Below are 13,700 nucleotides of genomic sequence, written 5' to 3' on the forward strand. Positions count from 1 at the left end.
ATACATCAAGATGTAATGTCACTTGTGTTCCACCTCACAGTAATTAATACAATTTTGTATGAACCAACTTTCCAAACAGGGGTTAAAATGATCTGCAAGTCCACAGTACTTACAGCTGAGACAAAGCCACCTGAGCAAGGAAGTGATTTTCCTTCTTATGCAACAAGACTCTGATAAAGAGAAGTGAAACACTACCCCCAACAGAGGCCACAGGAAGACCACTACTCATAAGATGTGTGTCTCCCTACCAAATTTCACCATCACTGAGAATCAGTATCTAGTAGGAACATGTAGTATCTCTAGATATTTAAGAACAGAAAGCATGGTACAACTAGGAGTTATAGTCAGAGGGAACTTATCAGAGGAAATGAAGCTAAAATCAAAGAAAAAAATTAACAAAAATCTCTGAGATGTGAGACTTTCCACCACAGAAAGTCACTGAGGACCAGAAAAGATTTTTTATATATTTACATACATAGCTTTCATACATACACACACACACACACACACACACCCACAACTGGACCCATCCTGGCAAAATGTCAACAATTCATAAAAAGCAATACAAAAACGTAGTGAGTGAGAAAAACACTACTTATTTAAAAAACCAGAAATTACCTTTTATAACTTTTGTATTCCAGAGCAAAAGACATTTTTAGACAAGCAATCACTCAGAAATTATACCATCCACAAAGCCTTTCTGAAGAAAAACTTCTCTAAAATATATTTCAACCAATGAAAAACTATTTCAAAATAAAGAATTAAGAAATGGGAAGATGTGGTAATGAGAAAACAGGGGTCAGTGATCAACGAGTAAAACAGTTAAATATAAAGTAACTATTATTAATGTGGTTATGATGTTTATTGTCAATTTCTATTGTTAAAAGGGAAATTTCACAATGTAGAGACATTCTGGATCTGGATGGAGTCTGGAGAAACGAGTAATAAAAAGAGTAGTAGAGTTTTTTTAAATTTCTTTCACAGAGACTCTGTAACATTGATAGACAGGCTTAAACATGTATATTTTTAATTTAAATGTTTCTACCAGTGGAATAAAAATAATAAATTTCCCATATGACTGAAGGGGAGAAAAATGAAAGAAAATTTTAAATACAGTAAAAAAAAAAGGAAATGAAAGCACAAAATAAGGTGGCAGAAATCAATTAAACATAATCACAATAAGCGAGAAAAATTCTCAGGCAAGGCAAATCCTAAAACTGGGTAAAAACTACAAATGCTATGCATAAGAGAAATACCTAAAGCAAAAAGACAGATCAGTTGAGGACAAAGGGCAGCAAAATCTACCAAGCAGATGCAAATAAGAGCAGATGCAGCAAAACTGGGTTAAGAAGAAAAAGCATTAGATGCTGCCACAGGGCTTTTTATACTTATAGACCAATAAAGACTCCACAAAGACATGAGCCTTCTAATGCTGAATGAAGCATTGAAATATATAAATACAGAGCAAAACCAATTAAAAACACAAGGAGAAATGGACAAAACACAATGAAAGCATAAAACTTTAACAGAGTTCTCTCAGGATTTAATATAAAAAGTAAGCCCCCAAAATGAGAACTTAGAGGATAAGACTCTAAATCACTATTTTTTTTACATATATGAAATTGGGATACATTTTACAATGTTCATTAAATTAAACAGACACTTTAATTATTCCTTAGATGTGTTGAGTATGTGCCTTATAATCACTGGCATCTTAGATTTTATAAAATATGTCACATTAAATTTCAAACAGTGCAGATAACATACATATCCTTCTTTAATAAAGTCCACAGCACATTCACCAAAACTGATCATATATAAAATCTGATCATACATAAGCCATGAAGAAAACCTCATAAGTTTCCCCAATTAGAAACTGTGTAAGCCACATTGTCAGACCATAACAAAATTATAACAAAATGATGTACACACAAAATCTACTCAGAAAATGTACTTTAAAAATAATTCTAGGGCAGAATATTAATCGAAACTACAATTAACAAAACTTGAAAAAAATTTCAGTTGAAATCTTCTGTCAAAATATAGATGATAGGGCCAAACTTATCCCACGAAGAAAATTTCCAGTTGCAAATACTTTTATTATTAAGTCGAAAAAAAGAAAAATACACAAACTAATCATTTAACCTAAAGAGCTTTAAAAATGCAAAGAAATTCTGAGAAAGATGTGAATAAATTTGAAGGCAAAATTCAAATCTAACCTTTACAAAATATTCACACAAAATAAGCAACATCAGACAAAATATATAATAATTCTGGATACAAAAGAATTTAAAGTATGAAAGAACACATGTACTAATTTTACACTACTAAGTTTTTTTTATTAAGGAATCATTGGTATACACTCTTATGAAGGTTTCACAAGAAAAAACAATGTGGTTACTACATTCACCCATATTATCAAGTTCCCCCCACACGCCATTGCAGTCACTGCTCATCAGCGTAGTAAGATGCCAGAGTCACTATGTCTTCTCTGTGCTATACTTCCTTCCCCATAACACCCCCTAACACCATGTGTACCAATCATAGTACACCTCAATTCCTTTCTCCCTCCCTCCCCACTCACCCTCGCCACCCCTTCCCCACCCCTCCCCTTTGGTAACTGCTAGTCCCTTCTTGGAGAGTAAATAATTCCTATGTTAAAATCAATGCAAAGCTTCTCATTTCAATTTCATAATCCTGATGGTAAAACCTGTTACAAACTGTACAAACAGTAATACCAATTAAATTTATATGCATCCAAAATTCTAAACAACACATTAGCAAATAAATGGAACAGTATACCATGACCAAACAGTTTGATTTTAGGAATGTGAAGGCATCATTATCAAATCTTTCACTAATATTAAAATAGAAGGGAACCTTCTCCATATGGTCTACTAAAATGAATATTCATCATAGGATTTAACAGTAATACATCAGAGGTAATTTCACTAAAGACATAACAAGATAAGAATGACCACAATCATTGCTACTATTTAATATTGTTCTGGAACTTCTAACCAATGAAAAAACACAAGAAATGAGGTATGGATATTGGAAAACTCTTACAAGTGATTAGTATTTAGAGAAAATTGTTCCTCTTTAAACCCTCAAAAAAAAATTAAAGCAAAAATAAAAATTAATATGGGAATTAAGTCACATAAGACAAATACAATTAAGTGCTTTCCCTTAAAACAGCAATAACCAATCTGAGAAAGATGCTGGGAAAACAGATCCCAGCCACAATAAAAATAAAATACAGAACCACTCAAGAATAAACTAAACAAGAATACTACTGGGACAAGTAAATAACTATTTGGGGGAAATTTGACTCCTGTAACTTTAAAGTCACATAAAGAGTAAAACCACACAAGCAAAAGAAAGAAGTGCTCTAAGAGGTCTTTTTAAACTTCAACAGTAAAAGCACTAACTGTGAAGGAAAAGATAGATTTGACTATGCAAAAACTTAAAAATATTATATAGTGAAGTATATAATACATAAAGGAAAATGACAAGTGGGGAGAATATCAGCAAATATGACAAAGAGTTAAATACTTTAACACACAGTGAGTTCTTATGAAGCTATTACAAAGATCTGACAATCTCAAAAAAAAAACTCCAAAAACCGGCAAGAGGTTTGAACAGGCAATTCACTCAAGACTAATACGTGGCTGATGAACGTAAAAAGATGGTCAATTTACTGGTATCAAAGAAATGTAAAATAAAGTAACACACCACTTTCTTGCCTCACACATTAGCAAGGATGAAAACAGAGTTAACACCCAATATTACTGAAAATGTGAGGAAATTGGTACAACTTTGTATACAAAAGTGTCAACAAAATGCCTAATTTTTGGACATCAAAATTCCAGTTCTAGATATTCCTGAGAAAATACAAATGTGGACAAAATTTAGCTATTAAAAAGAAAAAAGAGGCAGCTACAAGTATATTCATCATTATAACATTGTTTATAATAGGGAGAAATTTAAAATAGTAAATATGCAGAATAAAAGATTAGATAACTAAAAAGAGTATATATATATGCAGTATACTGCAACCATTAAAATAACATTACAATGAAAGGAAGACCTTATATATCAAGTAACATGGAGATGACAATCAAAATTTTTAAAAAAAGTAAATGTAAATATATTTTCTCCACTGTATAAAGAAGTGTAAAAGAACAAAAATGTTAACTGTTTTAACTCTGGATAAGGGGATTATGGGAGTATTTGATATGTATTGTTGCATAACAAAATTGTGCCAAAGTTTAGTGGCTGAAACAAAAAAACCACCATCTTAGTTTCTATGGATGAGGAATCTGAGACACAGCTCAGCTGGGTGGTTCAGCCCCAGGGTTGCTCACGAGGTTTCAATTAGTGATGGCTGAGGCTGCAGTCATCTGAAGACCTGACTGGGGCTGGCAGAGCCGATTCCAAGAAGCCTCACTCACACAACTGTTGGCAGGAGGACTCAGTTCTTTGCTGCAATGGGCCTCCACAGATGAGAGGCTTCATGACATCCCCAGAGCCAAAGAGTGATGGAGAGAACAAGACAGAAGATACAATGCTTCTTTTATGATCTACCCTAGAAAGTCATACTCTCTTACTCCTGCTACATTCTATTCTTTGAAAGCAAGTTGCTAAGACTAGCCCATACTCAAGAGGAGCACTAAGTCCACCTCCTGAAAGAAAGAATATCAAACAATTTGTGGACATATTTTTAAATCCCCTGAATAAGTGACCTGTGGCAAACTCAGAAAAAGATACATAATTCTCTTTACTAAATTGAAAAGTTAAAATTTCATGAACGCTCACTCTCTCACACACACACAAAGAGACTATTTAAAATACAAAAATCCTAAATATGATGTGCTGCCAAAAAAGGTGACACAAATCTGAGTTGGGATAACAGGAAAATGATACCCAGAACAAGTTATATGATTTTCTGTACCACTTAGACTACATCCAGAATGTCCTGTTCAGCTCTGAATTTACTTCATTCTTAGTAAATTCTTAATGGAAAACTAACAAACTGGGGCTCATGACCTAGACAAAGTTACTTCACAATGAGGAATCTTCTGGAGGAAAATCATGTTTGGCTTGAAAGAGAGAAGATTTAGGGGGAAAGGGCATTACCTTCCACTATATGAAGGGCTGCCATGTGGAAAAGTTCGAAGACTTAAGAGGTAGAACTTTAATCAATGAGTCAGAGTCACAGGGATGCAGAGTGGCTTATGTAAGAACTTTCTAACAATCAGAATTGTTAAAAAAAGAAAGAATGAGCCACTCAGTGACTGCTCTCCTCTGGTGGCTGCAGGAGTCTGTAGTGACCGAGGCATAGCGTTGCCACTCTCTCAGCTACCTCTAAGGTTCATGGTGACTGGTGTTGAAACCAACCTAATGGCCTTTCCCAAAGCAGTAAACCTGACACGAGGGCCTGAGCCACGAGGCATGTGAGATGTACAGTGTCTGGCACAAAGCGTGTGCTTTATAAATGTTAGCTACTGTTCTGTACTGACTCAAAGTGACAAGATGCTAAGGTCTCTTCCAATTTCTAAGACTTCATAAATAAGTTCAAATCACTGTCATTAACTATTAATCCTGATGGTCAGCTTCAGTATACACTGAAGGGTAGCAATGACAAAACTCAACTTCAAAGCCAGGATGGCTGGACATGCTTTGGGGAACCACACAGAGAACAGAGGCAATCCCTAATAGTGATACATAAAACCGTAAAAATCAAAACTAGTCATAATTTTAAAAATGATATCCTCTCTGGCATATACGGTCTGCTTTCTGGAATAAAGATATTTTAAAAAGGAGACTCAAAATTGGGCTACTTCATCCACTTGGAGCTAATGAGATTATTACAATCAGTTTACTCACCCACACCTGCCAACGACCCACTGCAGCTGAAAACTTACTTTCTGGGTGCCAGCAGCCTGGACATTCTGCCATGTTGCCACAGGTTCTGTAGCTATTTGCCACTCTGGGTGAGTTTTCGTGAGTAACTTCACAAAGGTGGACTTTCCCACAGCTGCAATGCAAACGGCATGTATTGGGACACTTCTCAAGTCAGCGCTGAAGGAGCAGGCTGCTACAAACACTGCCACAAATGCTCAAGGGGACAAGTACCAGTGTCATGCCAATGGGTTTCAGCCCCAGGCAAGTTCGCTATGGATTCAGTGTGACCAAAGAAAATGACAGCAAAATGTTCTTGGGGTGAAAGGGTTATACCCAACTTTATTTCCAGGTGGCAGGTCAGTCACTAAAATCCCATTCACTCAGAGCGAGTCTGCATGCAGCAAGCAGGTCTCTGCCTCTGGGCCCCTCTGTCCTCACAGCCGTCCCGCACAGCCGTCCTCCGGGCCTCTCTGCACAGTCATCCCACAAAGCCATCCTCCGGGCCTCTGTCCTCGATGCTGCCACCACTCCAGCCTCTGCTCTGCTCTCCTGCGACCTTGCAACCCTGCCACCATGTCGTGCCCAGACCATTGGGCGGAGCTCTTTATATAGAGTCAACAGCCATGTATTGCCCACAGGTGTGCAGTGAGCTAGTCAACCAGGGCCAGGTGAGAATCCCGGCCACAGGAACTCTCATTTTTTTTTTTTCTTATTTATTTTACAATTGGAAGTGTGTTTATATATATATATATTTTTTTTGTGTGAGGGCATCTCTCATATTTATTGATCAAATAGTTGTTAACAACAATAAATTTCTGTATAGGGGGGTCAATACTCAATGCACAATCATTAATCCACCCCAAGCCTAATTTCCGTCAGTCTCCAATCTTCTGATGCATAACGAACAAATTCTTACATGGAGTACAAATTCTTACATAGTGAATAAGTTACATGGTGAACAGTGCAAGGGCAGTCATCACAGAAGCTTTCGGTTTTGTTCATGCATTATGAACTATAAACAGTCAGTTCAAATATGAATATTCATTTGATTTTTAAACTTGATTTATATGTGGATACCACATTTCTCTATTATTATTATTTTTAATAAAATGCTGAAGTGGTAGGTAGATACGAGATAAAGGTAGAAAACAGAGTTTAGTGTTGTAAGAGAGGAACTCTCATTTTATCCACAACCAGTTTCTCCAATTTTGAAACCCAGCAGCCATATCACTGTCAGACTGATGATAGGTCAGGCCTGCTAATCAGAGTCACTATAAATGAAGACAGGCAATGGGGTAGAAAACACCCTTCAGATTTGATCTGCAACTTTAACGCCCCAACTTCCCAAAGGTAAAGAGTATTTAGTAACAGGTGAAAATGCAATAGACTATCAAAAGTATATGAAATCAGCTTCTTAAATTGTAAAGCTTAAATCATATTTATTCTGTGACAAGGTAAAATTCCAAGTTTTTCAAGGTAGAAAATGAAGACTATGACCCTCATTCATTCAACAAATCTAAGAAATATTCATGGAGTACTTATTATATGATCAGGATTGCCTGGTGGGTACAATGGTAAACAAAACACAGGATGGATTTTGCCCTCACAGAGCTTGTATGGATAACAGATAATAAACAAACATGCAAGTAATTAACAACAAATTGTGATAATGCTAGGAAAGATAAAATGCAGGATGGCTCTAATATTGCTCAGGAGATCAGGGAAAGTTCCTCCGAGGGAAAAAAAAATGCTATTTGAGGTAACACCTGAAAGGTGAGGAGTTAGCCAGGTCAAGGGTTGGGGAAGGGTGATCCAGGCAGAGGGAACAGCATGAACAAAGACTTGGAAAAGAGAAAAAGCCTGGCACACAAGGCAGAAGAGAAGTCTGTGGCCTGGAGGTCAGTACAGCTACAGCATGGTCAAGTGAGGGACAAGACTGGCTCAAGATGTGTGGAGAGGAGGTAGGCAGGTGGGGCCGGGTCACACAGGGGCTTGTAACCATGGTAAGAAATTTGCATCTACTCTAACTAAGGGCAATGGAAAGTCAGTGACAGCAGATTATAAACAGGGAAATAGTAAGGGTCTACATCATTTAAAAAAAATCACTCCACCAATGGTGTAATACAGAAGTAGGCAGACCACTTGAATGAAGAGGATGGCAGAGGAGGCAGAAGTAGTGCTTGTTTTGAGGAATGCTTTGGAGATGAAATCACTGAGTACCACAAGGTCCAAGTTCTCTTCCCATTTAACCAATGTCTGGCCATACCTTCCTAAGCTCCAAACTCACCATCTGAAAGCCCTCCAGATATCTACACTTGTATGTCCCATAAACACCTCAAAAAGTCAATCTACTGCCTAAATGAAGTCATCATCTTCCACATCAAGCTGAGCTTCCTCCGTATCCTCGGGGTATGGCACTACCCTCCAGTCACTGTCAAAACAACTTCCTCTGCTAAACCAAGTAGCCACCAAGGGCTTTTGCACCTACTTGCCTTCCATATTTTCCCATCTGTCCTTTTCTCTCCATTCTCACCTCTGTGCTCAAGACAGGCTCTCATCATCTCTTGCCTCTCTGACCCTGGCCTTGCCTCTTTCAATCCATCCTTCAATCATAGCCACACTGAATACAAAATAACACTGCTTAAAACCCTCTGACAGCTCCCTGTTGCCTATGACAAAATCCAACCCTTTATCATGGTTTACAAGACACATCAAGAATCTGGCCCCTGTATACCTCTCCTTGGCCTCAGCTTCTCTTCAGGCATTGAGCTCCTGCTGGACCAAATTCCTTCCAATTCTAAGCACGCCATGTTCTCTCCTGCAAATGTGTTCTCTCTGCATGTGCTCTCCCATTGCCTGGAGCACCTTCTTACTCCTTACCTGGCCAACTCCTACTCAAGCTTCAAGATTCGGCTCAGATGTACCTCCTGTGCGAAACCTTTCCAGATCCTGACACCCCTAAGCTGGACCAGCTAATCATTCTTCATGCCTGGCCTGGCACTGTGAGTCTCCATCACTGCAATTGTAATTGTGTTTCTTCAGGTAAAGATGGGGCTCCTCCAGGACAGGAACCAAAGCTGACTGAATGAATAAAACACTTACTACATTATTAATTGCAGTTTCCTCTGAAACCTGCATATGTTAAAGATTTTTTAATGAACCTTGGGAGTGTGTCTGGAACTCAATCTCCTCTATCAGAGATGATCTTTCTCAAGTGAGTTCTACACTGAGGAGGAACCCAAATGGAACCAAGAGAAGAAGGGAGGCATCCTACCAGTCAACTTTATCAGGCACTCATGGTTACTGATCGGGAACGAAGAGATGTCTCAGCCAAACAGCCCACACATCGAATATGTGACATTTACAACACACCACTCTAACTCCTCCTGCACACACAGGGTAAGAACAAACAGGGATCCGTGCATTCTGCACAGTCACGCTCATCCCCACCCACCCCCATCCAGCTCGGGTCTGCCTTTGCACATCTGCTCAGCCTCTGTTCTTCCCACCCATCAAAGAATAAATGCCTTTTCCTACTCTTCTAGGCCTGTGGCTAAACCCTTTCCCCTACCAAGCCCAAGGCTCCACCTCTTCCATTAAGTTCAGGACTTATCTAGCTCACATTGAATTTCTATTAGAATGGGCAGTTGTATCAAACAAAAAATATTTATTAACTGCCTATGACATGTTTAGCATGAATTGTTTTGATTGTTTCATGGGCCTCAATTTTGGTTTCCTAACAGGATCTGAATTTCTGGGTGGGGCCCCAGGAATTCACTTTAAAAGTATGCCCCAAGTTTGATCAATAAATATGAGAGATGCCCTCACAAAAAAAAAAAAAAAGTACACACTTCCAATTGTAAAATAAATAACCGGGATGTAATGTATAGCATAAGGAATATAGTCAAAATATTGTAACAACTTGGTATGGTGATAGCTGGTACCTAGAATTATCATGTATATAAATGTTGAATCACTGTGTTGTACACCTGAAACTAATGTAATACTGTGTGTCAACTACCCTTCAATAAAAAATAATTATCTACCAAAAAAAAAAAAAAAAAAAAAGTATAACCGGAGGCACACTTACATTTGAGATTGCTATCTTAAACAATCTGATCAAAATCAATAAATACCTTTTTTAAAAAAGGTATTTTCCCAAATCACATCCCAGACTACTAAATAAAACTCTCCAGGCCCGTCATGGAGTACATAACAGGATGGCAGGAATTATAAACTGATTGAGTTTGTATATTAACAGACACCTGCCCTGCCCTGAGTAGCCCCTAGTTTAAAATATTTGGCACAGATGGTCAATATTTAGATTGCAGGTTGTTGATTAAGTCTAAAACATGGTCCCTGACTATCCGCTAGAAAGCTATTTTAATGAACATGAAAAGATGAAGGTAATTAGTTGTTAGATAGGTGGGATTGAATGCCTGTTAGAATTACTTGAATTTTTCTAAAGGTAAAAGCAATTACTCAAGAAACTACTGCAGATGTAAAGGAAGGGCCCTGAGGGTTAGGGAATGCCAACTCCACCTCTTAGATCAGACACTATTAGTTCAGCTAAGGGCAGTCAGGACTCTGAGAAACTGACTCATGCCATTTAAACATACAAAACCCGGAAAGCCAACCAACGAGATGTAATGGGAAATACACAGTTCTAATTACTGGAACAATCATATCCAACCTGCACCCCATTCCCCATTCCCAGCTTCTGGAAAATCCGGTTGGTAATCAGAAGCTGGCTTCAGCAAAGAATGACAGTAAATGGTGGTGGAAGGTCCTCAGAGCTGTGCCATCCATGTTGCCGCAGGGCTCAGCCTGGGTAATTTACTATAGGGCACTATTTCTTAAACTGCATTCCAATGGAACTCGGCTCTGCCAGGTACCACCCACGGACATGGAATACTTACTTTAAAAAATAATTGAAGGTTAATATTTATAGTAAAACCAGACACAGTATAACATTTTTTAGTGCTGTGATACCTGATCATGATAGTTTTCTTCTTCCTGCTTGGGTTTAGTTTTTTTTAAAGCCAAATGTTTTTTGTTTTTTGTTTTTTATTAGTTTTATTTTGGTATCATTAATCTACAATTACATGAAGGACATTATGTTTACTAGGCTCCCCCCTTCACCAAGTCCCCCCCACATACCTGTTCACAGTCACTGTCCATCAACATAGTATGATGCTGTAAAAATCACTACTTGTCTTCTCTGTGTTGCACAGCCCTCCCCATGCCCCCCCCACTATACATGTTAATCATAATGCCCCCTTTCTTTTTTCCCGCCCTTATCCCTCCCTTCCCACCGGTCCTCCCCAGTCCCTTTCCCTTTGGTAACTGTTAGTCCATTCTTGGGTTCTGTGCTTCTGCTGCTGTTTTGTTCCTTCAGTTTTCTTTTGTTCTTATACTCCACATATGAGTGAAATCATTTGGTACTTGTCTTTCTCTGCCTGAAAGCCAAATGTTTTAAATATTCCCACAGACTTCAAAAGAGTGGTGTTGTCCAGTTCTCTACTTCTACACTGGCCTCCTCCTAGTGATCAAAACACTCAGAGCCACCGAAAGCCGCTCTTCTTCATGCAACACTGGGCAACCTGACAAATTCCTCCTTCCGTCTGGTCTCTACGCAGAGCACCAGCCTCTTGTTAGTGATAAGCCAGCTGAACTATTATTATCTTTCAATATGCTTGTTAATATGAAATTTGGGAGGCCTCAATCTTGGCATCAAGCCTTCCCTTCCAGCCTTGGTGATCATTGTGCTTTATTACATGTGCCATGACAGTAAAAGGGTGGGAGGTACTTTCTTCTATTACTTCAACATGTTTATTTTTATTAGCACCAGGATTGTCATTCCATAAGGTGGACCAAGAGTTCTGTTGTTAATATTGATCTTTTCCTAAGTCATTGTTTTTTCCTCCCACACATTTTTCTATAAACTCTGATGCTTGCTATAGCCACATTATACTAAAATCTAGTAGGGAGATATATCTGATATTATTATTTTAAATTTAGTACAGTTGTATTTCATGGGAATCTCTTAAATATACTATCACCTCCAGGCAGTTTCTTCTTAACAAGATGAAAAACATGGAGGAAAAAATCCAATTCTGAAACCTTTTAACCAAAAAGCAAACACAGGCAGTAAGTATAAAACTGTTTATCTTTAAACAAAAAAGTGTTCTGAAGAAAACTTGAAGACTTTATTTCAGAAACTGCATTTGACGCTTCAGTCATTCACTTACTCATTTAATTGACAGATGTTTTTGGAGTAGCTACTCAGTAGTAGGTACTGTAACTAAAATGATGAATTAGGCTGAGACCCTGCCCTCCAGAAATGTATACTCCAACCTTGAGCTCAAGTACCCAGCATCAGGTAGGCTCTGAATCTAAAGGCATTCTGGGCAAACTTAACAAAAATCACTCAGCAGGCTTAAGAGAAACTTAATACATTTTCGCCCTGATTTTTTTTTTTTTCTTATCATGGGAAACTGTGTTCACAAAAAAGAAAAGCTCCTCACAACTTTCAGAGTACCATCCAAACTCATCTATTCAGCAAGAGACCCTTGCTGGTCTGGAATGCTCTTCTTCCCCACTCTGCCCACTTGATTTCATCCTTTCACTGCGGACTTCTCTGTGAAGCCTCGGTGGACTCTCTCCCGCCCCACTCCATCCCTAGGCAGGGTTAATGACGGTCTGCCCTGGTTCCCCAGGGTATCACACACTGTACTCATTTGCTGACTCAGCACTCTCTCCAGCTAGAATGGGAGCCTGCCTGCTGAAAACACAAACTGACCTTATTCTCTTTGCAGCCTGAATATCTAGCCAGGTACTAAGAATGGAGATGGATGGATGGAATGAAGTGAATCACAGAAACAGTCTCCAATATACAGTTTTTGGAATAAGTAGGTCTTTTCCTCTAGGATTCTTTGCCCAATTGCTTATACTCAGTAAAAGTAAAAAATGTATATTATGTTATTAAATCACTAATTTTGAATGCTGGAGAAACATGTCATTAGGGAAGCTCTCTCCACTGCTTTATGTACAAGTCTCTAGGCTGCAAAATAAAAAAACTGTTTCCTCTTCTGTTGGTTCTTTGAAAACCAAAGTGAGAATGGTCTGAGGTGACCCACTGACAATATTTCATATGGCAACCTTTCTTCAATACTGGTTTATAATCATAAAATACCTGGTTTTGGAAGGCACTAATACACTGTAGTGATGAATACATTCAAGCAACAGGCTAGGTGTTTTACTGATTAGACTTTAAGGGATTCAAGGCACCAAGCTTTTGATTTTCAATCAGACATGGCACATAGCTTCATAACTCATGCTAGATGCCATTAGTTGCTACTTCACTGATCCATTTTCCTTTCATGCTGCTGTCTGCACCTGCAGAATCTTATTAACAAGACTTCGAGTACAAGACTACAAGAAAAGCCCCTGTAAACACACTTAACTCCGGTTAGGACAGGGGTCACCCCCTGTTCAGGTTCCCTGAATGCATCCTCTCATCTTGTCTGTTTGGGGCTGTCGTCTATGACTACAGAACCAAAGAACTCTTAGTTTAACTATAAAAGCAGTTTAATATCTTCCCTCTGTGGGCTCCAATGACTGACTTCTACAAGGACATCTCAGTACAGGATTCAAGCACCTGTTAAACACTGAATGAGTATACTGTCAGGCAGGGGGTTGCGTGCTGGTGACACAAAGATGAACAAGACACCAAGTGGCCAGCCCAGGGAAGGTGCTGAATGTGCAAACCATTGCAACAGAACTCCAGTGCT

The 13,700-nt window shown here is 38.5% G+C and overlaps 1 protein-coding gene across 6 annotated transcripts in view; it reads right to left on the reverse strand.

Moving 5' to 3' along the window:
* Nucleotides 1-13,700, reverse strand: part of DGUOK (deoxyguanosine kinase) — a 29,912-nt gene that overhangs the window by 11,955 nt on the left and 4,257 nt on the right. For all 6 annotated transcript variants that reach the window (XM_036930650.2, XM_057497088.1, XM_036930651.2 and 3 more), the window contains exon 2: nucleotides 5,928-6,040. In XM_036930650.2, coding sequence (XP_036786545.2) covers nucleotides 5,928-6,040 — 113 coding nt within the window. The remainder of the gene's footprint in view (nucleotides 1-5,927; nucleotides 6,041-13,700) is intronic.

The sequence above is a fragment of the Manis pentadactyla genome, chromosome 2 (genome assembly GCF_030020395.1).
Source record: "Manis pentadactyla isolate mManPen7 chromosome 2, mManPen7.hap1, whole genome shotgun sequence".
In the NCBI taxonomy this organism is placed as follows: domain Eukaryota; kingdom Metazoa; phylum Chordata; class Mammalia; order Pholidota; family Manidae; genus Manis; species Manis pentadactyla.